The sequence below is a fragment of the Procambarus clarkii genome, chromosome 27 (genome assembly GCF_040958095.1).
Source record: "Procambarus clarkii isolate CNS0578487 chromosome 27, FALCON_Pclarkii_2.0, whole genome shotgun sequence".
NCBI lineage: Eukaryota > Metazoa > Arthropoda > Malacostraca > Decapoda > Cambaridae > Procambarus > Procambarus clarkii.
Window position 1 is genome coordinate 6,764,618 of NC_091176.1, and position 26,005 is coordinate 6,790,622.

Sequence of the window (26,005 nt, forward strand, 5' to 3'; positions counted from 1 at the left end):
GTATTTAAATGCAATTCTGAAGTTAGAAAGCATAGCATAGGCTCCTTGCACAATATTCTTTATGTGGTCCTCAGGTGATAGTTTTCTATTTAGAACCACCCCTAGATCTCTTTCTTTATCAGAATTCTTTAAAGATTTCTCACATAATATATAGGTTGTGTGGGGTCTATATTCTCCTATTCCACATTCCATAACATGGCATTTATTAACATTAAATTCCATTTGCCAAGTGGTGCTCCATATACTTATTTTGTCCAGGTCTTCTTGAAGGGCATGACAATCATCTAAATTTCTTATCCTTCCTATTATCTTAGCATCATCAGCAAACATGTTTATATAATTCTGTATACCAACTGGTAGATCATTTATGTACACAATAAACATCACTGGTGCAAGAACTGAACCCTGTGGTACTCCACTTGTGACATTTCTCCATTCCGATACATTGCCTCTGATTACTGCCCTCATTTTTCTATCAGTCAGAAAATTTTTCATCCATGTTAGAAGCTTACTTGTCACCCCTCCAATATTTTCCAGTTTCCAGAACAACCTCTTATGTGGAACTCTGTCGAAAGCCTTTTTTAGGTCCAGATAGATGCAGTCAACCCAACCATCTCTTTCCTGTAATATCTCTGTGGCTCGATCATAGAAACTGAGTAAATTCGATACACAGGATCTTCCAGATCGAAAACCATACTGTCTGTCTGATATTATATCATTTCTCTCCAGGTGTTCTACCCATTTAGTTTTGATTAGTTTTTCCAATACTTTCACTATTACACTTGTCAATGATACAGGTCTATAATTGAGGGGGGTCTTCCCTGCTGCCACTTTTGTAGATTGGAACTATGTTAGCCTGTTTCCACACTTATGCTACGATTCCTGTACACAGGGATGCCTGAAAGATCAGGTGAAGTGGAAAGCTGAGCTCAGATGCACATTTTCTCAGAACCCATGGTGAAATGCCATCTGGGCCAGCTGCTTTGTTCTTACTGAGCTCCTTTAGCATATTTTCCACTTCATCTCTAGACACCTCTATCCGCTCTATGTTATTCTCTGGAATTCTTATTGTGTCTGGTTCTCTGAAGATTTCATTTTGTACAAACACACTTTGGAACTTTTCATTTAATGTTTCACACATTTCCGTTTCATTTTCCGTGAATCTGTTTCCCATTTTCAACCTCTGGATATTATCCTTTACCTGCAATTTGTTGTTTATGAATTTGTAGAATAGGCCCGGTTCTGTTTTACATTTGTCTGCAATCCCTTTTTCAAAATTTCTTTCTGCCTCTCTCCTTACTGCCGTATAGTTGTTTCTCGCATCTTTGTATCGCTGGTATGTTTGGGGGTTTGGCCTCTTCCTATACTGATTCCATTTTTGTGTCTTTTGGTCTCTTGCCCTCTCTCAATTTCTGTCGAACCAATCCTGTTTTCTGGCCCTGCATCTCAGTTTTGGTATAAAAATTTTTGTGCCTTTATCATATATTTCACAAAACTTTACATACATCTCATTCACTTCCTTGCCTAGCATCAAGTCTGTCCAATTATACTCACTAAACAAATTTCTAAGGTCACCATAATGTCCTCTCCTGAAGTCTGGTTTTTCAACTGCTTCAACCTCCTTATTTTCTTCCAGCTTATAACGCATTGCATACTTTATTCCCAAAAAGACATGGTCACTTTTACCCAAGGGAGGAAGGTACTGAATGTCAAATATCTCTTCCTCCTTCCTGGTAAATATCAAATCTAGCATGGAGGGAACGTCCCCTTCCCTCATCCTCGTAGCTTGTTTAACATGTTGATACAAGAATGTTTCCAGGATGAGGTCTACAAATTTGCAGGTCCAAAAATCTTCTGTTTTAGCTTCATATGCTTCCCAGTCTATGGATTTCAAGTTGAAGTCACCGACTATCAACAGTTGTGATCTATCGTTATCCGCTCTCGCTATAATCTCTCTCATTATTGTTATAAGACCTTCACGTTTACTATCTAGCTCCTCCTTTGACCATGTGCTGCTTGGCGGTGGACTATATGCATTTATTATCATTAGTTTATCATCCTCATGGCAGATCTCTAGTGCTATTATGTCAACTTCTTGTGGATTGGCAGTCATTATTTCGTTCACCTTTAGGTGTTCTTTTACCAGCACAGCAACGCCACCGCCTTTCCTAATTTTTCTGTCCCGTCTCCAAATTGAGTAGCCCCTTGGGAATATGACCTCATTTAAAATTACATCTTCAAGTTTTGTCTCCGTGAGTGCAACAATGTCTGGTGTCTGCAGCTGTATTACATCACTTAACTCCAGTATCTTCGATCTCACTCCATCTATGTTGGTGTATGCAATCTTCAGGAATTTGTTCCTCCTCTCCTTATTCTTCACTCCCCCTCTCTCTATTGATTTTGTTGGTTTGCCTTTATGCACCACTTTACTGGTTTGCCTACCCCTATCACTTTGTAGAAAAAAGAATTTATTTCTTCTTCATTCCTGCTCTCATTTAAATGTTTTGCCTCGGCGAGGTTCAGTTTCAGCTTCTCTCTATCTTCTTTTGAAAGATCTCGTCTTAATGACCACCCTTTCCCATCCTCATCACTTTGCAATTTTCTAGCATTCCTTAGTACTTCTTCCATCTGTTTGGCATTGTTTAGGGTGATCCTCAAAGGTCGATCTTTCCCTTTTACGTACCTGCCTATTCTCCTGTAGTCGCACACATTCTCTATGTGGTGAGGACCTCATGTCTATGTGCCTGCATGTGGACCTGTGATGGTGCTGAGTATGTACCGCTCTGGAAACAAGCAAGCAAGATGTGGGAGTGAGGGGACTCACCCACACTGTTTACAGAAAAAAAAACTATTTACGGCTCATTGACACACTATATGCTGCTGAGACCCTCTACCATGAACACAGCCCTATCTGACGTGAAAACTAATCGTGGACATTGGACACCAACGGCGCAAACAGAATTGGGTGAGAAAGTTATACGCTTTTTTTCCTACATAAAACAGTGTTTAAAAAAAAGAATGAGACCCCAAAGCTACCACCTGCTCCCCCCCCTTCCCCTCTCCCCTATCCTCCTTCACATGCCCTACCCCTAACCACCCATCTCTAGAGTCTGGTCCCCTCCCCATGTCAGGGGTAGGGGGTCCCCCCCTCTACACCTCCTCAACATATCCTACATACTGTTATTTAACTATTTTTTTTATTAATACATGAGGTACATCTGCATTAGTGCAGCTACCTTAGACTATATGAAGCGGAGTACAGTGTGTCAAAAAAAGCTAACTAAGTGATGCTAAAAAATCCCCATCACACAGGATGTTCGTCATACAGAGGCATGTGACAAGCAGTCTGCACTGGCAGACTCCGGAAGTATTCTACTATTGCTCACCTGTTCCTATACTTACACTATTACCCTACATGACCCACAACGTCCCACATGCCGCTGCCTGTCCCACACCATGTGGGAGCACCCCCCTCCCCTTCTGGCTCCCTCTCTCACTATCAACTTGTTGATGTATACCTTTCCCATTACTTATCCCACCCTCCCCCTGTTACTCGTACAAACACACATTTTACTTACATGACCCAAAACGTCCCATACATTTTACCTACATAACTCAGAGCGTCCCTCCAAACGTACCCCGTCCTAATCTACGGACATCACACATACTTTTTGACTGTGACCAAGTTCGATCCAGAGGGTTTCCTCGGCTTTGGGACGCTCTGGGTCATAAAGTACGCTACTCTGTACAGAACAAGAGCACTTGGGTATTGTACAGAACAATAACACTTGGGTAATGTACCGAACAAGAACACTTGGGTAATGTACAGAACAAGAACACTAAGGTAATGTACACTACTGAACAGAACACTAATATAATGTACATAAACACAGATATTGAACGGAACGAAACACGACTCACGTTCAATCTGAAGGACTCGGGAGATAATGTGTTCACCTCCCTCTACGCACGCAAGGGTGAAGTTGTTCATCATTAAAGTCATATTATCAATGCTGATCGTCGAGATGTAGGAAAGCTGCGAGTCATCTCCTGGATAGGAACACATTGACGGCATTAACTACAGAATGTGATTAGTCAAAACAAAACAAATATATTTATAATACATATATAATATATAAGGATCAAGAGATCCCTAACCTTTAAGCACTTTTTGTATCAACCATTGTATATCTTGTACCCATTAAATACATAATAAAGCTCAAAAACACACAAAAGGAAGGGAGTGGTAGGAGAAAAGCACACAGAAACTGTATTGGAGGGGACCTAAACATTCCCTATAATGCGTTATGTGTGGCTTCCTCCGAGGCTAAGGGTCCCCCTTCTTCCAGCCAGAGGTGGTACACCCTTCCTGTTATTTATATATATATATACTGTAACTCCGCGATTATCCGGGATTCAAACATCCGGAAAACGCCCTTATACGGCCAAAATCGTGATCGGATAAAGTTATCACAATATCCGGCCAAAATGGCCACAGGAACCGGATAAAAGCTGGTTTGGCCGGATGAAAATACGGTCATACCGTATTAATCCCATCTGTGGCTCTAGATGCATGGTGGAGGAGGGTTATGGGGTGGGTGGGTGGTGTTGGGAGGGTGGGAGGGGTGCGTCAGGAGGGACCCCCTGGGTACAGGAATTACCATTAATTTTAGAACAATTAATCATAGTCAAAAACAAATGAAATAACTACTAGTAATTATGTAATAACAAATAAATAAGTTTCCTAAAAGCATTGTGCACAGGCTGAAGTTTCCTTAAAAAAAATTGTGAATTTTTTTCCTCCTGGCGGCCTACGTAACGCGCTATAGCTGCCCCACTCCAAGTAAGTAAGTAATTATCAAAAGAAGGCACCAAACCGGGAAGGCTATGTAGCACCATCAAAGACGCAAAATAATCAGAGGGCGCTAAATATCACCAAGGATGCCAATACGAGAACAAAAACGCATAAGGCGAACGATATCAAAAGTATCCGAGTCACCAAGAATTCTATCGAGGGACAGGCGACCGCGAGGGGCGGTCGGAAAGCAAGACATACGCTCGTCCTGGAAGTCAGGACATTCAAGAAGGACATGCACGACCGTAAGAGGGACAATGCAACTAAGACAATAAGGAGCAGGGCGGCGCTCCATCAAGTGACCATGGGTTAAGCGAGTATGGCCAATACGTAACCTCGCCAGAGCTGTTTCCCACCGCCGGTTACAGTGGAAGGAGGACTGCCACGAGGAAGTAAGTAAGTAATTATCAAAAGAAGGCACCAAACCGGGAAGGCTATGTAGCACCATCAAATACGCAAAATAATCAGAGGGCGCTAAATATCACCAAGGATGCCAATACGAGAACAAAAACGCATAAGGCGAACGATATCAAAAGTATCCGAGTCACCAAGAATTCTATCGAGGGACAGGTGACCGCGAGGGGCGGTCGGAAAGCAAGACACACGCTCGTCCTGGAAGTCAGGACATTCAAGAAGGACATGCACGACCGTAAGAGGGACAATGCAACTAGGACAATAAGGAGCAGGGCGGCGCTCCATCAAGTGACCATGGGTTAAGCGAGTATGGCCAATACGCAACCTCGCTAGAGCTGTTTCCCACCGCCGGTTACGGTGGAAGGAGGACGGCCACGAGGAAACACAACATTTAAGAGTACGTAGCTTGTTACCAGTAACAGACAACCAAGAAGCCTGCCAACGGGTAAGGACTGAGGAATGGATAACCGGGTAAAAGTCGGAATACGGAATGCCTTTACGAGAGATGGGACAAGAGCGGACAGCTTCCTTAGCGGCAGCATCCGCACGCTCATTTAAAGACACGCCAATATGGCTGGGAACCCAACAAAACTCAACCGACTTAAATTTACTGTGAACGAGAAACAGCCAATGCTGGATCTCGACAACTACCGGATGAACTGGATTAAAGCACCCGAGAGCCATGAGGGCACTACGAGAGTCAACAACAACCACAAAGGAAGACTGACAACGAGAAAGCAGGAGACGAAGAGCATAGAGAATAGCATAAAGTTCCGCTGTAAAGATGCTAGTCTCCGGAGGCAAGCGACACATATAAGTGCGATCAGGAAAAACAACAGAGTAGCCAACACCGTCCGCCGACTTAGACCCATCGGTGAAGACAGAAACGGAGCGGGAGTGAGAAGAAAAGTGCTCAAGGAAAAGGCGTTTTAGAACCGTAGGAGGGGTAAAAGCTTTAGTGATACGGGTCAAGGATGTACAAAACCGCGGAAGAGGGACCCTCCACGGGGGCAAAGAAGGAACAACACGAGGAGAAACATCAGAAATACGAACGGAAAGAGAATCCTGCATGCGAGATAACCGGACAGAAAGAGGGAGGTGGTGAAGAGGAACAGGAACCGCAGGAGGGGTAAAAGTTAAAGCACGACAGAGGCGAGAGGAAGGATGTTGCAAGGACCGCGCAAGATAGCGAAGACAGTAGCGATCACGGCGGTCCTGGAGAGACAGGAAGCCAGTGTCAGCATACAAGCTAAGGACGGGAGTCGAACGAAAGGCACCAGAACTGAGGCGCAACCCAGTATGGTGCAAAGCATCAAGACGGCGAAGAGTAGAAGGAGAAGCAGACGAGTAAGCAGGGCAACCATAATCGAGCTTAGACAGGACGAGAGAGGAATGTAAAGCAAGGAGAGTGCGCCTATCTGCCCCCCAAGAAGTATGGGACAAGACCCGAAGGAGGGTAAGGGCCTTAGAGCACTCAACACGGAGGTAAGAGATATGGGGAGACCAAGACAAACGAGTGTCAAGGAAAAACCCCAAAAGCTTCGCGGAATCTTTGTATTCAAGGGGATGACCATAAAGTGACAAAGAGGGACGAAGAACAACCCGTTTCTGCGTAAATGTCATGGCACAAGTCTTAGAAGTAGAGAACTTGAAGCCATGATCAGTGGCCCAAGACGACACGGCATCAATTGCAAGTTGAAGCCGGCGTTGAAGGAGAGGCGAATCATCACCCTGACAACAAAGGGTAAGATCATCGACAGAGAGAGCGGAGAAGACACCAGAAGGAAGAGAGGAAAGAAGACCATTGAGGGCAACCAGAAAAAGAGTAGTGCTCAGAACACTACCCTGGGGCACACCTTCGTATTGCTGAGAAGAGGGAGAGAGAGCGGTACCAAGGCGCACCCGAAAGGAACGACGAGAGAGGAAGCTGCGGAGAAAGAGAGGGAGATGACCATGAAGGCCAAAAGAATGAAGTTGAGATAGGATATGATAACGCCAAGTGGTGTCGTAAGCCTTTTCCAGGTCAAAAAGGACGGCAACAACGGAGGTCTTCGCAGCAAAAGCAGTACGAATATAGACCTCCAAGTTCACCAGGACATCTGTCGTGCTGCGGCACTTGCGGAAACCAAATTGAGAAGGGGAGAGGAGGTGATGGTGTTCCAGGAACCACATCAGACGAACGTTAACCATACGTTCAAAGAGTTTGCAGACACAACTCGTGAGAGCAATAGGGCGAAAGTCCTTAGGGGAAGTACCCAGAGACCCCGGTTTGCGAACAGGGAGGACAACGGCATCGAGCCAGTCCTCAGGGACTGACGACGACTCCCAGATCCGATTATACAGACTCAGTAAATACTGAGACGTGCTCGGAGGGAGATGGCGAAGCATCTCATAATGAATACCATCGGAGCCCGCCGCCGTAGAACCGCAGAGGGCCAGGGCAGAACGAAGTTCAGAGAGAGAGAAGGGATCATTATAGGGAAGCTGAAGATGAGTGCAGAAATCTAAAGGACGAGACTCAAGGTCAGGTTTACAAAGAAGGAAAGATTGGGGAAGATGAAGACCAGAGCTAACAGAAGAAAAGTGGGAACCCAGTTCGGAAGCGACCTGCAATGGGTCCGCCACAAGAGTATCATGGAGGTGAAGGACCGGTGAAACATCGGGAACGAACTTACCCGCTATCTTGCGGATACGCTTCCAGATCTGGGCCAGAGGGGTTTCGGACGTAATTGTTGAGACATAAGATGCCCAACATTCACGTTTAGCCGTACGGATGGCCCTACGGGCCACCGCACTCGCTTTCCGAAAGAAAAGAAAAGAATCGGACGTCTGCCTACGGCGGTGCCTCTTCCAGGCTGCACGCTTACAGCGGACAGCCCGAGCACAGTCCGCATTCCACCAGGGAACGCACTTCCGTGGACCCCGAGAGGAAGAGCGAGGAATAGAGCGGAGGGCAGCGTTGAAGACAGTGTCATGAAAAAGGAGGAGAGCGCGAGAGAGAGGCAGAAGGGAGAGGTCAGAGAGAGGCAGAAGGGAGAGGTCAGAGAGAGCAGCACTGAGGGTAAATAGGGTCCAGTCTGCCTTAGCAAACTGCCACCTAGGGAAAGAGAGGGAAGGGCGAAAAGAGAAAAAGGAAACAAGGATGGGGAAATGATCACTTCCATGGAGGTCACCAAGAACCTGCCACGTGAAATCTAAGTAAAGAGAAGAAGAGCAGAGAGAAAGATCAAGACAAGAAAGGGTGCGAGTCCGAGAGTCCAAATGAGTGGGCTCACCAGAATTCAGAAGAGACAGGGAAGAAGATAGGAGAAACGGCTCAAGGAGGCGACCCCGGGTATTCGTCAGAACGTCACCCCAAAGAGAATGACGACAATTGAAGTCACCCAGCAGGAGCACAGGCTCCGGCAAGGAGTCTAGGAGGTGTTTCAAATCAGGAAGAGAGAGCGGGACACTCGGGGGGAGATAAATGGAACAAACTGTGTACCATTTCCCCACAAAGATACGAGCAGCAGAACAATGGAGAGGCGAAGGAAAAAGTAAAGGAACAAAGGGAACATCTGCACGAATCAAGAGAGCAGAAGAATTAGAAGCCCCAGCAATGGCTGGGGGGGGGAGAGAAAGGAATAGCCACGAAAACGACCAGGACGAGCACCAAGCATTGGCTCCTGGAGACAGACACAAAGGGGCGAAAACCGCGAAATCAGAAGTTGGAGTTCGAGGAAATTGGCGTAATAACCTCGAACGTTCCATTGAAGAATGGACAACGACGAGAAGAGAAAGGACAAAAACAGAGAACAAGGAAGAAACAAAGGCGAAAGAGCAACAGAGCACGTTAAAGAATATCAGGGTCGGGATCAGGGTCAGCAAAGTCAGGGTTAGGGGGCATGGGTAAACTGAGCAAAGACGGAGGGAAGGAAACGGGAGAACAGATCAGAGGTGGGCGGGCGGGGTCCGGAGGAGGAGGAGGAAGAGGAGGAGACAACGGAGAGGAGCAGTCAAGGACAGCAGTAGGAAGAGGGGGAGTAGAAAGAGGGGAGCGCACCCCAGCAAGAGCAGCAACCGAAAGGGAAGCAGGGGCCAAAGAAACCTCCATAGCAGGAACAGGGGGCGCAACCACTGAAACGGGAGGGGAAGGAGCAACAGAGCCAGAAGTAGGAGCTAAGGAAGAAAGCGAAGCCTTCTTACCCGCCGGGGAAGAGGAAGGAGAGGAGCCAGGCTTACGCTTCTGACTTAAAGAGACAGGTGTCCCAGCAACTACGTACCGGGCAACGGATTCCAGTGTCTCAACAGGAGAAGCCGAACGAGAGCACACACGACGGCCGTTAGGAGAGCGATGGACATCCGCCTGCACCGACAGGCGGCGGGGAGAGCCGATAGATGGTGGAAGAGGATGGGAAGGAGGATCGGAGGGGGACGAGGAAGAAGACACAGGAGACATGACAGACCGGGTTGAAAGAAGGGGAACCCCAGACAGAGAACCAGGAGGGGGACCCCTCGGGAAAGAACTCAAAGGAACAGAGGAGGGGGCAGTGGGCGTATCAGGGTCCAAGGCCCGGAAACGGTTGAGAGTCTGAGGAAGGGGGGAAGGACGAGGAGAGGAAGAGCGCAACACGCGAGCATAAGAGATGTTAGTATAAGGCGGGAGCCGGCGAACCTGGCGCCTCGCCTCAGGAAAAGACAAACGCTCCCGGTGCTTCAGGTTAAGGACGGCCGCCTCAAGCTTGTAATGGACACAGGCACGGGAGAACGTAGGATGGGCCTCACCGCAGTTGAGGAAGCGAGCTTGGGGAGAAGTGCACTCCGACTTAGAGTGACCTTCACTCCCACACAAAGGACAGAGAGAGACAGTCCCAGAGCAGCGGAGGGCACCATGCCCAAACCTCCAGCACTTATTACAAAGCCGAGGAGAAGGAATATACTCCTGGACAGAGCACCTAGCACCAGCAAGAATGACAGAGGATGGAAGGGTCCTACCATCAAAGGTGATCTTCACAACGCGAAGGGGTTGACGGCGACGACCACGAGGGGGACGAGTAAACGAGTCAACCTGGAGGACAGAATGGCCTTGGGCATCAAGGATATGCCGAATATCATCGTGGCAATCCTGCAGATTCCGAACACCGGTTGCAACATGGGGTGGGAGGAGAATAGTGCCAACACTGGAATTCATCTGAACGTTCTTGGAGACCCGAACAGGGATCTCGCCAAGGCAAGATAAGGCAGCCAAGCGGGAAGCCGCATCCTGAGAAGGAGCAGCAACGACACATGTACCGAGACGAGTGGGGTTGAAAGTAACACACGCATCCACGGAATCTACAAGATGCCGATGGAGGGAGAAATCGTCAGGAGGCGCAGAATCAAGAGGGAGGAGATCAAAGTATTTGGCCCATGAAGCAGGACCAAACAAGGCCTGATACGCATCAGCACGGGAAGGAATCGAGCGAGTGCGGTTGGGGCGCGAACGGCGTTGAGAACCCCTAGAGAGAGAGGGGTCAAAAGGCGCAGTAGTCACAACGAAAGACTTAGCCACACCAGGGGACGAAGTGGTCACCACCGGGGGCTGGAGGCTCGACCCAACCTCAGAGGAGGGAGGGGAGCTGGGGGAAGAAGTCAGGACGGTCAAAGGAGGAGCAAGGTCGGGGCCCAACGCAGCGGGAGCTACAGAGCCTGGTCTTCCAATACAGGCCGACTCGGGGGCTTGGTCGCCCACCCCACGAGCCTGAGAGGGTACAACGGAAACATTCAACGACATAGAGACGAAAAGTGACAAATTCATCCACGAATGTGCCCCCATACCCACCATGGAGCCACAATTAGAGGCAGGACACCCAACAGGAAGCTATCGCCGATCATGCCGGGGCCCCCTAGGGGTGCGTCGTGAGTATACGCCCCACAAACGCCACCTTAAGAACTGTCAGTCCGTCGAGATCGGGTTCAGCGACGAAAGGGGGATTGACAATAAAAGGTTCCCCTCGCTCGAGACGTCGGGTACTACAGTTCTACGGGTGCAAGAGTATGCCTCCTCAAGCACCCGGGCGTCAAAATAGAAGAAGTCCAAAGAAATAATCCAAAACAAGCAAAAGGTCGGCAGGAAACGACAAGCAGATAGGAGAAGAGGGGGGAGAAAAACGAAACATAAGGAAAAGGAAAAGCGATCCGGCACAATTGGAGAAGACAGCAGCAGGAGTGCAAGGCCAGAAAAGGACAGAGGACTGCCCAACGGAGCATCACACTCCGGCAGCCGTCCACCAAGCCCCCTCACGATGCCAACGGGCCGGAAGGGGAGGGGGTGCCCCACTCCAAGTGGACCCGTCCAACACTGGTCAACCCATGTGCGTCCGTCCCTCGTGTTATACACAGTGCTGCGCCATTAGTGAAATATTTTTTTAAATAACTTTTTTATTTTCATAGTAACTTTGAACATTTTTGGCCAAGACTATGTCTGGTAGCAGCATCAATCGTTCTGGAGGTGTTAAGAGGAAGAAAGTTGTCCTAACAATAAAAGACAAGTCACAGTTATACACCTCAACCAGTGCGGCCTCACAGTGTTGCGCCATTAGTGAAATATTTTTTTAAATAACTTTCTTAATTTTCATAGTAATTTTGAACATTTTTGGCCAAGAATATGTCTGGTAGCAGCATCAATCGTTCTGAAAGTGTTAAGAGGAAGAAGATTGTCCTAGCAATTAAAGACAAGTTACGTGTTGTTCATACAGTGAGGCGTCACAGGCAGCCAAGCGCCTTCAACAAGTGAGGCATTATAGGCAAGCCAAGCGCTTTCAACAAGTGACGCGCCACAGGAGAGCCAAGCGCTTTCAACAAGTGAGGCGCAAGCAAGCGCCTTTAACACGTGAGGCGTCACAGGCAAGCCAAGCGCCTTCAACAAGTGAGGGCATGCAAGCGCTTCAACAAGTGAGGTGCAAGCAAGCGCCTTCAACAAGTGAGGCCTCACAGTCAACCCAAATGCCCTCAACCAGTGAGGCTTCAGCAGCTGGCAGTCAAAACTAACTTAGCTTAATGAACTGTACAGTAATTTTAAGTGATAATTTTAGTGTTGTGTTAGTATAGGTTACGTAAATTGTTAAGAATTTTTAACTTCAAGATGTGTGGCATCAATCAAGAAGACGAACACCAACAAGGTAAGTTGAGGTTTCTAGTTGAATATTTAATAATTGTATGTGGCAAGGCAATTCAAATTATGTTGTTTGTAGTATAAAAATACAGTAGTTGGAAATGGTCACTTTTGGACTCGTAGGTGAAAAAGTACCATTATCCGAAAAATGTGATAATCCGGCTGGGGGTCCTTCCCATATAGTCCGGATGATCAAGTGGAGACAGTATATATATATATATATACTGTCTCTATATACTGTATTGTGATCGTCAATTGCATATATATATATATATATATATATATATATATATATATATATATATATATATATATATATATATATATATATATATATATATATATATATATTATTAAATATGACCGAAAAAGTAAGATTAATAATTCTAACACAAATTTTCTCAATCTTTCGTACATTACGCTTCACTGTTGGAGGTAAATCAAAAATTAATTCTCCAAAATTCATTTTTATTTCTAGTCTGACGCGACACGGGCGCGTTTCGTAAAACTTATTACATTTTCAAAGACTTTAGTTCACAAATACACAACTGAATAGAACTTACGTATCTCCGATTTTATATCTACATTTGAGTGAGGTGGGAGGGGTGATGTGGCATTAACACAAGACAGAACAAGAGGGGATATTAATAGGGTATTAAAAGTATCAACACAAGACAGAACATAAACAATGGGTATTGAATAGAAGTGTTTGTAGAAAGCCTATTGGTCCATATTTCTTGATGCTTCTATATTGGAGCGGAGTCTTGAGGTGGGTAGAATATAGTTGTGCAATAATTGGCTGTTGATTGCTGGTGTTGACTTCTTGATGTGTAGTGCCTCGCAAACGTCAAGCCGCCTGCTATCGCTGTATCTATCGATGATTTCTGTGTTGTTTACTAGGATTTCTCTGGCGATGGTTTGGTTGTGGGAAGAGATTATATGTTCCTTAATGGAGCCCTGTTGCTTATGCATCGTTAAACACCTAGAAAGAGATGTTGTTGTCTTGCCTATATACTGGGTTTTTTGGAGCTTACAGTCCCCAAGTGGGCATTTGAAGGCATAGACAACGTTAGTCTCTTTTAAAGCGTTCTGTTTTGTGTCTGGAGAGTTTCTCATGAGTAGGCTGGCCGTTTTTCTGGTTTTATAGTAAATCGTCAGTTGTATCCTCTGATTTTTGTCTGTAGGGATAACGTTTCTATTAACAATATCTTTCAGGACCCTTTCCTCCGTTTTATGAGCTGTGGAAAAGAAGTTCCTGTAAAATAGTCTAATAGGGGGTATAGGTGTTGTGTTAGTTGTCTTTTCAGAGGTTGCATGGCTTTTCACTTTCCTTCTTATGATGTCTTCGACGAAACCATTGGAGAAGCCGTTATTGACTAGGACCTGCCTTACCCTACAGAGTTCTTCGTCGACTTGCTTCCATTCTGAGCTGTGGCTGAGAGCACGGTCGACATATGCGTTAACAACACTCCTCTTGTACCTGTCAGGGCAGTCGCTGTTGGCATTTAGGCACATTCCTATGTTTGTTTCCTTAGTGTAGACTGCAGTGTGGAAACCTCCGCCCTTTTCCATGACTGTTACATCTAGAAAGGGCAGCTTCCCATCCTTTTCCATCTCGTAAGTGAAACGCAGCACGGAACTCTGCTCAAATGCCTCCTTCAGCTCCTGCAGATGTCTGACATCAGGTACCTGTGTAAAAATGTCGTCAACATACCTGCAGTATATGGCCGGTTTCAAGTTCATGTCGACTAAGACTTTTTGCTCGATGGTACCCATGTAGAAGTTTGCAAACAGGACACCTAGGGGAGAACCCATGGCGACCCCATCTACTTGCTTATACATGTGCCCATCCGGGCTCAAGAAGGGTGCCTCTTTAGTACAAGCTTGGAGTAGTTTCCTCAGAATATTTTCTGGTATGTCAAGAGGAGTACAGGCTGGATCACGATACACTCTGTCGGCTATCATTCCGATTGTCTCGTCCACAGGTACGTTGGTAAACAGCGATTCTACGTCCAACGAGGCTCTTATCCCTGTGGCCCGTGTGCCCCGCAGTAAGTCAACAAATTCCTTTGGAGACTTCAGGCTGAAGGCGCAAGGAACATAAGGGGTCAGCAGGCCGTTGAGTCGCTTCGCCAGTCTGTACGTGGGTGTGGGTATCTGGCTAATGATTGGCCGAAGTGGGTTTCCAGGCTTGTGCGTCTTGACATTTCCATACGCATATCCAGGTTTATATTCCCCAATGATCTTTGGCAGGTGGAGTCCGGATTTCTTGGCGTTCACAGTTTCGATCAGTTTGTTGACCTTTGCTTTTAATTCGGCTGTAGTGTCCTTCGTTACCCTTTGGAACTTAGTTTGGTCAGAGAGTATGATGTTCATTTTCGCCAGATATTCGTCTTTAAGAATGACATATATTGGCAACTTGTCACCTCTCCTGACAACTATCTCCTTGTTCTCACGAAGGCTTTTAGCTGCCGCTTTAAGCTCGGGGGACAGTATGGTGCTTCTGTAGTTGCCTCGATTCTTTCCTCCTCCTGCAATAAGTTCTGCTTGTAAGGTATCTTTGGTAGTGACCTTCTTTTGTGTCTCGAGGTCGAATATGTCGTCCAACAGAATTTCCAACTCTACTTTCCGGGCCATCTCACTCGGTCTGGACATAACATGACAGTTTATGCCCAGATTTAGGAGAGTGACTTGGTCCTCAGTGAGGTTAATTCCTGCAAGGTTCAGGAAGCCATCTCTTGGTCGTGGAATTGCCGTAGGTCCTCCATATAATGTTGTTAGTTTCTTGATAATCCTTGTTTCAGTGCTGAGGTGATGTTGGTCTGTGAGGATGTCGAGGTGTTGTTCAATGCGGGTACGGATACTATGGTCGATTTTGCTATTTCTCCACTCGTTTGTAGCATGAAGTAGTTGTGTTTTGTTGTCTTCGCCAGAGAAATCCTAGTAAACAACACAGAAATCATCGATAGATACAGCGATAGCAGGCGGCTTGACGTTTGCGAGGCACTACACATCAAGAAGTCAACACCAGCAATCAACAGCCAATTATTGCACAACTATATTCTACCCACCTCAAGACTCCGCTCCAATATAGAAGCATCAAGAAATATGGACCAATAGGCTTTCTACAAACACTTCTATTCAATACCCATTGTTTATGTTCTGTCTTGTGTTGATACTTTTAGTACCCTATTAATATCCCCTCATGTTCTGTCTTGTGTTAATGCCACATCACCCCTCCCACCTCACTCAAATGTAGATATAAAATCGGAGATACGTAAGTTCTATTCAGTTGTGTATTTGTGAACTAAAGTCTTTGAAAATGTAATAAGTTTTACGAAACGCGCCCGTGTCGCGTCAGACTAGAAATAAAAATGAATTTTGGAGAATTAATTTTTTATTTACCTCCAACAGTGAAGCGTAATGTACGAAAGATTGAGAAAATTCATGTTAGAATTATTAATCTTACTTTTTCGGTCATATTTAATAATATATGTCTACAGGAAAGACTGCTACCAAAATATATATATATATATATATATATATATATATATATATATATATATATATATATATATATATATATATATATATATATATATATATATATATATATATATATATATATATATATATATATATATATAATGTCGTACCTAGTAGCCAGAACGCACTTCTCAGCCTACTTTGCAAGGCCCGATTTGCCTAATAAGCCAAGTTTTCCTGAATTAATATATTTTCTCAAATTTTTTTCTTATGAAATGATAAAGCTACCCATTTCATTATGTATGAGGTTAATTTTGTTTTATTGTAGTTAAAATTAACGTAGATATATGACCGAACCTAACCAACCCTACCTAACCTAACCTATCCTATCTTTATAGGTTAGGTTGGGTTAGGTAACCGAAAAGGGTAGGTTAGGATAGGTTAGGTAGGTTAGGTCGTCGAAAAAACATTAATTCATGAAAACTTGGCTTATTAGGCAAATTGGGCTCTGCATAGTAGGCTGAGAAGTGCGTTCTGGCTATTAGGTACGACATATTATATATATATATATATATATATATATATATATATATATACAGTGGTACCTCGCATAACGATTGCCCAAAAGACGAATATTTTGGGTAACGAACGGCCTGATCGGCGTCAAATCGTCCCGTATGACGAACGCTGGTTTGAGTAACGTCAACACCACATGGTGGGGTCGCGCTGCTTCTTGCACATTCTTAGACGCCTCTGACGATGCACATAAATTATGTTGTTCTTGTTTAAAGATGCTAATGATGCTGGGATATAAAAGGGTGACTGCTGAGATGTTGCAAAGCATTGACGTTTTTGTAGGAAAAAAAGAAATGAAATGTCTGATATACAACAAATGTCAAAAAGGTTCGTTCGGTGTTCGGTAGGTACGCTGCTCCATTATAACAATCTTTCTTTGTTTCAAATGTGTTCCATTTGTTTTTTTATTTGTCATTTACGTCTTAATAATGGAGAAGCCTACCTTACATACACTGAATAAACCATTATGACATTTTCCTTTCTTCAAATGTGTTCAATATTTATTTATCATTTGTCTTATAGCAAAAGGTTTGTTCGGTGGTCGGCAGGTAGGCTGCTCCATGTTTCTTACATACAAAATACGTAAATAATACAAGTAAGTAAGTAAGTAATTATCAAAAGAAGGCACCAAACCGGGAAGGCTATGTAGCACCATCAAATACGCAAAATAATCAGAGGGCGCTAAATATCACCAAGGATGCCAATACGAGAACAAAAACGCATAAGGCGAACGATATCAAAAGTATCCGAGTCACCAAGAATTCTATCGAGGGACAGGTGACCGCGAGGGGCGGTCGGAAAGCAAGACACACGCTCGTCCTGGAAGTCAGGACATTCAAGAAGGACATGCACGACCGTAAGAGGGACAATGCAACTAGGACAATAAGGAGCAGGGCGGCGCTCCATCAAGTGACCATGGGTTAAGCGAGTATGGCCAATACGCAACCTCGCCAGAGCTGTTTCCCACCGCCGGTTACGGTGGAAGGAGGACGGCCACGAGGAAACACAACATTTAAGAGTACATAGCTTGTTACCAGTAACAGACAACCAAGAAGCCTGCCAACGGGTAAGGACTGAGGAATGGATAACCGGGTAAAAGTCGGAATACGGGATGCCTTTACGAGAGATGGGACAAGAGCGGACAGCTTCCTTAGCAGCAGCATCCGCACGCTCATTTAAAGACACGCCAATATGGCTGGGAACCCAACAAAACTCAACCGACTTAAATTTACTGTGAACGAGAAACAGCCAATGCTGGATCTCGACAACTACTGGATGAACTGGATTAAAGCACCCGAGAGCCATGAGGGCACTACGAGAGTCAACAACAACCACAAAGGAAGACTGACAACGAGAAAGCAGGAGACGAAGAGCATAGAGAATAGCATAAAGTTCCGCTGTAAAGATGCTAGTCTCCGGAGGCAAGCGACACATATAAGTGCGATCAGGAAAAACAACAGAGTAGCCAACACCGTCCGCTGACTTAGACCCATCGGTGAAGACAGAAACGGAGCGGGAGTGAGAAGAAAAGTGCTCGAGGAAAAGGCGTTTTAGAACCGTAGGAGGGGTAAAAGCTTTAGTGATACGAGTCAAGGATGTACAAAACCGCGGAAGAGGGACCCTCCACGGGGGCAAAGAAGGAACAACACGAGGAGAAACATCAGAAATACGAACGGAAAGAGAATCCTGTAGGCGAGATAACCGGACAGAAAGAGGGAGGTGGTGAAGAGGAACAGGAACCGCAGGAGGGGTAAAAGTTAAAGCACGACAGAGGCGAGAGGAAGGATGTTGCAAGGACCGCGCAAGATAGCGAAGACAGTAGCGATCACGGCGGTCCTGGAGAGACAGGAAGCCAGTGTCAACATACAAGCTAAGGACGGGAGTCGAACGAAAGGCACCAGAACTGAGGCGCAACCCAGTATGGTGCAAAGCATCAAGACGGCGAAGAGTAGAAGGAGAAGCAGACGAGTAAGCAGGGCAACCATAATCGAGCTTAGACAGGACGAGAGAGGAATGTAAAGCAAGGAGAGTGCGCCTATCTGCCCCCCAAGAAGTATGGGACAAGACCCGAAGGAGGGTAAGGGCCTTAGAGCACTCAACACGGAGGCAAGAGATATGGGGAGACCAAGACAAACGAGTGTCAAGGAATAACCCCAAAAGCTTCGCGGAATCTTTGTATTCAAGGGGATGACCATAAAGTGACAAAGAGGGACGAAGAACAACCCGTTTCCGCGTAAAAGTCATGGCACAAGTCTTAGAAGTAGAGAACTTGAAGCCATGACCTGTGGCCCAAGACGACACGGCATCAATTGCAAGTTGAAGCCGGCGTTGAAGGAGAGGCGAATCATCACCCTGACAACAAAGGGTAAGATCATCGACATAGAGAGCGGAGAAGACACCAGAAGGAAGAGAGGAAAGAAGACCATTGAGGGCAACCAGAAAACGAGTAGTGCTCAGAACACTACCCTGGGGCACACCTTAGTATTGCTGAAAAGAGGGAGACAGAGCGGTACCAAGGCGCACCCGAAAGGAACGACGAGAGAGGAAGCTGCGGAGAAAGAGAGGGAGATGACCACGAAGGCCAAAAGAATGAAGTTCAGATAGGATATGATAACGCCAAGTGGTGTCGTAAGCCTTTTCTAGGTCAAAAAGGACGGCAACAACGGAGGTCTTCGCAGCAAAAGCAGTACGAATATAGACCTCCAAGTTCACCAGGACATCTGTCGTGCTGCGGCACTTGCGGAAACCAAATTGAGAAGGGGAGAGGAGGTGATGGTGTTCCAGGAACCACATCAGACGAACGTTAACCATACGTTCAAAGAGTTTGCAGACACAACTCGTGAGAGCAATAGGGCGAAAGTCCTTAGGGGAAGTACCCAGAGACCCCGGTTTGCGAACAGGGAGGACAACGGCATCGAGCCAGTCCTCAGGGACTGACGACGACTCCCATATCCGATTATACAGACTCAGTAAATACTGAGACGTGCTCGGAGGGAGATGGCGAAGCATCTCATAATGAATACCATCGGAGCCCGCCGCCGTAGAACCGCAGAGGGCCAGGGCAGAACGAAGTTCAGAGAGAGAGAAGGGATCATTATAGGGAAGCTGAAGATGAGTGCAGAAATCTAAAGGACGAGACTCAAGGACAGGTTTACGAAGAAGGAAAGATTGGGGAAGATGAAGACCAGAGCTAACAGAAGAAAAGTGGGAACCCAGTTCGGAAGCGACCTGCAACGGGTCCGCCACAAGAGTATCATGGAGGTGAAGGACCGGTGAAACATCGGGAACGAACTTACCCGCTATCTTGCGGATACGCTTCCAGATCTGGGCCAGAGGGGTTTCGGACGTAATTGTCGAGACATAAGATGCCCAACATTCACGTTTAGCCGTACGGATGGCCCTACGGGCCACCGCACTCGCTTTCCGAAAGAAAAGAAAAGAATCGGTCGTCTGCCTACGGCGGTGCTTCTTCCAGGCTGCACGCTTACAGCGGACAGCCCGAGCACAGTCCGCATTCCAATCAAAACTAAATGGGTAGAACACCTAGAGAGAAATGATATAATATCAGACAGACAGTATGGTTTTCGATCTGGAAGATCCTGTGTATCGAATTTACTCAGTTTCTATGATCGAGCCACAGAGATATTACAGGAAAGAGATGGCTGGGTTGACTGCATCTATCTGGACCTAAAAAAGGCTTTCGACAGAGTTCCACATAAGAGGTTGTTCTGGAAACTGGAAAATATTGGAGGGGTGACAGGTAAGCTTCTATCATGGATGAAAAATTTTCTGACTGATAGAAAAATGAGGGCAGTAATCAGAGGCAATGTATCAGAATGGAGAAATGTCACAAGTGGAGTACCACAGGGTTCAGTTCTTGCACCAGTGATGTTTATTGTGTACATAAATGATCTACCAGTTGGTATACAGAATTATATGAACATGTTTGCTGATGATGCTAAGATAATAGGAAGGATAAGAAATTTAGATGACTGTCATGCCCTTCAAAAAGACCTGGACAAAATAAGTATATGGAGCACCACTTGGCAAATGGAATTTAATGTTAATAAATGTCATGTTATGGAATGTGGAATAGGAGAACATAGACCCCACACAACCTATATATTATGTGAGAAATCTTTAAAGAATTCTGATAAAGAAAGAGATCTAGGAGTGGTTCTAGATAGAAAACTATCACCTGAGGACCACATAAAGAATATTGTGCAAGGAGCCTATGCTATGCTTTCTAACTTCAGAATTGCATTTAAATACATGGATGGCGATATACTAAAGAAATTGTTCATGACTTTTGTTAGGCCAAAGCTAGAATATGCAGCTGTTGTGTGGTGCCCATATCTTAAGAAGCACATCAACAAACTGGAAAAGGTGCAAAGACATGCTACTAAGTGGCTCCCAGAACTGAAGGGCAAGAGCTACGAGGAGAGGTTAGAAGCATTAAATATGCCAAAACTAGAAGACAGAAGAAAAAGAGGTGATATGATCACTACATACAAAATAGTAACAGGAATTGATAAAATCGACAGGGAAGACTTCCTGAGACCTGGAATTTCAAGAACAAGAGGTCATAGATTTAAACTAGCTAAACACAGATGCCGAAGAAATATAAGAAAATTCACCTTCGCAAATAGAGTGGTAGACGGTTGGAACAAGTTAAGTGAGAAGGTGGTGGAGGCCAAGACCGTCAGTAGTTTCAAAGCGTTATATGACAAAGAGTGCTGGGAAGACGGGACACCACGAGCGTAGCTCTCATCCTGTAACTACACTTAGGTAATTACACTTAGGTAATTACCAGGGAACGCACTTCCGTGGACCCCGAGAGGAAGAGCGAGGAATAGAGCGGAGGGCAGCGTCGAAGACAGTGTCATGAAAAAGGAGGAGAGCGCGAGAGAGGGGCAGAAGGGAGAGGTCAGAGAGAGTAGCACTGAGGGAAAATAGGGTCCAGTCCGCCTTAGCAAACTGCCACCTAGGGAAAGAGAGGGAAGGGCGAAAAGAGAAAAAGGAAACAAGGATGGGGAAATGATCACTTCCATGGAGGTCATCAAGAACCTGCCACGTGAAATCTAAGTAAAGAGAAGAAGAGCAGAGAGAAAGATCAAGACAAGAAAGGGTGCGAGTTCGAGAGTCCAAATGAGTGGGCTCACCAGAATTCAGAAGAGACAGGGAAGAAGAGAGGAGAAACGGCTCAAGGAGGCGACCCCGGGTATTCGTCAGAACGTCACCCCAAAGAGAATGACGACAATTGAAGTCACCCAGCAGGAGCACAGGCTCCGGCAAGGAGTCTAGGAGGTGTTTCAAATCAGGAAGAGAGAGCGGGACACTCGGGGGGAGATAAATGGAACAAACTGTGTACCATTTCCCCACGAAGATACGAGCAGCAGAACAATGGAGAGGCGAAGGAAAAAGTAAAGGAACAAAGGGAACATCAGCCCGAATCAAGAGAGCAGAAGAATTAGAAGCCCCAGCAATGGCTGGGGGGGGGGGAGAGAAAGGAATAGCCACGAAAACGACCAGGACGAGCACCAAGCATTGGCTCCTGGAGACAGGCACAAAGGGGTGAAAACTGCGAAACCAGAAGTTGGAGTTCGAGGAAATTGACGTAATAACCTCGAACGTTCCATTGAAGAATGGACAACGATGAGAAGAGAAAGGACAAAAACAGAGAACAAGGAAGAAACAAAGGCGAAAGACCAACAGAGCACGTTAAAGAATATCAGGGTCGGGATCAGGGTCAGCAAAGTCAGGGTTAGGGGGCATGGGTAAACTGAGCAAAGACGGAGGGAAGGAAACGGGAGAACAGATCAGAGGTGGGCGGGCAGGGTCCGGAGGAGGAGGAGGAGGAGGAGACAATGGAGAGGAGCAGTCAAGGACAGCAGCAGGAAGAGGGGGAGTAGAAAGAGAGGAGCGCACCCCAGCAAGAGCAGCAACCGAAAGGGAAGCAGGGGCCAAAGAAACCTCCATAGCAGGAACAGGGGGCGCAAGCACTGAAACGGGAGGGGAAGGAGCAACAGAGCCAGAAGGAGGAGCTGAGGAAGAAAGCGAAGCCTTCTTACCCGCCGGGGAAGAGGAAGGAGAGGAGCCAGGCTTACGCTTCTGACTTAAAGAGACCGGTGTCCCAGCAACTACGTACCGGGCAACGGATTCCAGTGTCTCAACAGGAGAAGCCGAACGAGAGCACACACGACGGCCGTTAGGAGAGCGATGGACATCCGCCCGCACCGACAGGCGGCGGGGAGAGCCGATAGATGGAGGAAGAGGATGGGAAGGAGGATCGGAGGGGGACGAGGAAGAAGACACAGAAGACACGACAGACCGGGTAGAAGGAAGGGGAACCCCAGACAGAGGACCAGGAGGAGGATCCTTCGGGAGAGAACCCAAAGGGACAGAGGAGGGGGCAGTGGGCGCATCAGGGTCCAAGGCCCGGAAACGGTTGTGAGTCTGAGGAAGGCGGGAAGGACGAGGAGAGGAAGAGCGCAACACGCGAGCATAAGAGATATTAGCATAAGGCGGGAGCCGGCGAACCTGGCGCCTCGCCTCAGGAAAAGATAAACGCTCCCGGTGCTTCAAGTTGAGGACGGCTGCCTCAAGCTTGTAATGGACACACGCACGGGAGAAGGTAGGATGGGCCTCACCGCAGTTGAGGCAACGAGCCTGGGGAGAAGCGCACTCCGACTTAGAGTGACCTTCGCCACCACACAAAGGGCAGAGAGAGACAGTCCCGGAGCAGCGGAGGGCACCATGCCCAAACCTCCAGCACTTGTTGCAGAGCCGAGGAGAAGGAATGTACTCCTGGACAAAGCACCTGGCACCAGCAAGAATGACAGAGGGTGGAAGGGTCGTACCATCAAAGGTAATCTTCACAACCCGGAGGGGTTGACGGCGACTACCACGAGGGGGACGAGTAAACGTGTCCACCTGGAGAATAGAGTGGCCCTGGGCAGCGAGGATATGTCGAATATCGTCGTGGCAGTCGCGCAGGTCCCGAACACCGGTCGCAACATGGGGCGGGAGCAAAATAGTGCCAACACTGGCATTCAACTGAACGTTCTTCGAGACCCGAACGGGGGTCTCACCAAGGCAGGATAAGGCAGCCAAGCGGGAAGCAGCATCCTGAGAAGGAGCAGCAACGACACGTGTACCGAGACGAGTGGGGTTGAAAGTAATGGAGGCATCCACGGAATCAATGAGATGTCGATGGAGGGAGAAATCGTCAGGAGGCGCAGAATCAAGAGGGAGGAGATCAAAATATTTGGCCCACGAAGCGGGACCAAACAAGGCTTGATAGGTAGCAGAACTGGAAGGAATCGAGCGAGGGCGGCCGTGACGAGGACGGCGGTGAGAACCCCCAGAGAGAGAGGGGTTAAAAGGTGCAGTAGTTACAACTAGAGAAGGAGCCGCGCCAGGGGACGAGGTAGTCACCACTGGGGGCTTGGGGCTCGACCCAACCACAGAGGAGGGAGGGGAGCCAGAGGAAGGAGTCAGAGAGGCCAAAGGAGGAGCAAGGTCGGGGCCCAATGCAGCGGAGGCTACAGAGCCCGGTCTTCCAATACGGACCGACTCGGGGGCTTGGTCGCCCACCCCACGAGCCTGAGAAGGTAAACCAGAAGAAGCCGAAGCAGGGGTAATCATCTTGACGAAAGAAAGAATTCACTCACGAATGTGCCCCCACACCCACCATGGAGCCACAATTAGAGGCAGGACACCCAACAAGAAGCTATCGCCGATCTTGTCGGGGCCTCCTAGGGGTGCGTCGCGAGTATACGCCCCACAAACGCCACCTTAAGAAACCGACAGTCCGTCGAGATCGGGTTCAGTGACGAAGTGGGGATTGACAATAAAAGGTTCCCCTCGCTCTCGACGTCGGGTACTGCAGTTCTACGGGTGCATGAGTATGCCTCCTCAAGCACCCGGGCGTCAAAATAGAAGAAGTCCAAGGGAAGAACCAGAACGAGCAAAAGGTCGGTAGGAAACGGCAAGCAGATAGGAGAAGAGGGGGGAGAAAAACGAAACAGAAGGAAAAGGAAAAGATGCCCAGCAGAATTGGAGAGGACGGCAGCAGGAGCACAAGGCTAGAAAAGGACAGAGGACTGTCCCAAGGAGCATCACACTCCGGCAGCCGCCCACTAAGCCCCCACACGGCGACAACGAGCTGAGCGGGGAGGGGGCGTAAATAATACAAAAAGATGAAGAATTTTGAAAACCAGTACAAATGTCAAAAAGGTTCGTTCGGTGGTCTACAGGTCGGCTGCTCCATGTTTCTTAAAAAAAAAAAAAATGAAAAATAAACGAACTGTTGAAACAATTTGAAAAATGGACATATGTCATAAAGGTTCGTTCAGTGTTTGTCGGGTAGGCTGCTCCATTATTGAGACGTAAGTGACAAATACAAAACAAATGGAACACATTTGAAACAAAGAAAGATTGTCATAATGGAGCAGCCTACCCATCAAACACTGAACGAACCTTTTGCTATAACGAATATGAAAGACAAGGGCTGCTGGCTGGGTTAGTACTGCGTGAGCAACCATTTGTAGCACACGTGCCTCTGGCTCTCAAACACCTGTCCCACACGGTGTTGAAAGACTGTGCTCAGTCGGTGCAATTCAGACCCTATTGTTTGAAGAACATATTTAATCACATTTAATATTAACATATTAACATATTAATATTAACATATTTAATCAGTCTCCGTGGTGTAGTGGTAAGACACTCGCCTGGCGTTCCGCGAGCGCTATGTCATGGGTTCGTATCCTGGCCGGGGAGGATTTACTGGGCGCAATTCCTTAACTGTAGCCTCTGTTTAACGCAACAGTAAAATGTGTACTTGGATGAAAAAACGATTCTTCGCGGCGGGGATCGTATTCCAGGGACCTGCCCGAAACGCTACGCGTACTAGTGGCTGTACAAGAATGTAACAACTCTTGTATATATCTCAAAAAAAAAAAAAAAAAAAAAAAAAAACATAAGGGTCATAACATTGGTGAAGCTAGGCGCAATAAGGGCTTAACACAACGGTCGGATGCCAGTGATACAGCACCTATGAGGATGATACAGCAAGCGTATCCAGGTGTAACTCGGAGCCCCACCCTTGCCATCTCTAATGTATATAGATGATACATAGATGAATCGTTTTCTGCGTTCAGTGATGATGCATCTGATACAAGTAGCATAGATGAACAGTGTTAGCGGCTTCCATGGTGGTGGTGTTCATTGATATTTTCAAGAATACCTGAATCTCTTCCTGACTGATGGACACTCTTTGAGGCTAGCTGAATCTCTTCCTGACTGATGGACACTCTTTGAGGCTAGCTGAATCTCTTCCTGTGTGGGACCTTACAAAGCAATCTTTTCAAGACTACCTTACAAATTGAGCTTTTCCTATAATCGTTTCAATACTACTTTATGCTTTACAAGCTTGGCTACATACCACCTACAAGTACTAAAGCCAAGGGTGAACGCGAGTGCGTTATTTGCAAGCACACAGAACGATGAAACAGGAAACGAAAATTTATCTGTAGCTGGTG

At 46.7% G+C, this 26,005-nt stretch overlaps 1 protein-coding gene across 1 annotated transcript in view; it reads right to left on the reverse strand.

Moving 5' to 3' along the window:
- LOC123762810 (uncharacterized) overlaps positions 1 to 26,005 on the reverse strand; it is a 367,859-nt gene that overhangs the window by 167,741 nt on the left and 174,113 nt on the right. The window contains exon 10 of the mRNA XM_069332301.1: positions 3,922 to 4,050. Within this exon, the coding sequence (XP_069188402.1) occupies positions 3,922 to 4,050 (129 nt within the window). The remainder of the gene's footprint in view (positions 1 to 3,921; positions 4,051 to 26,005) is intronic.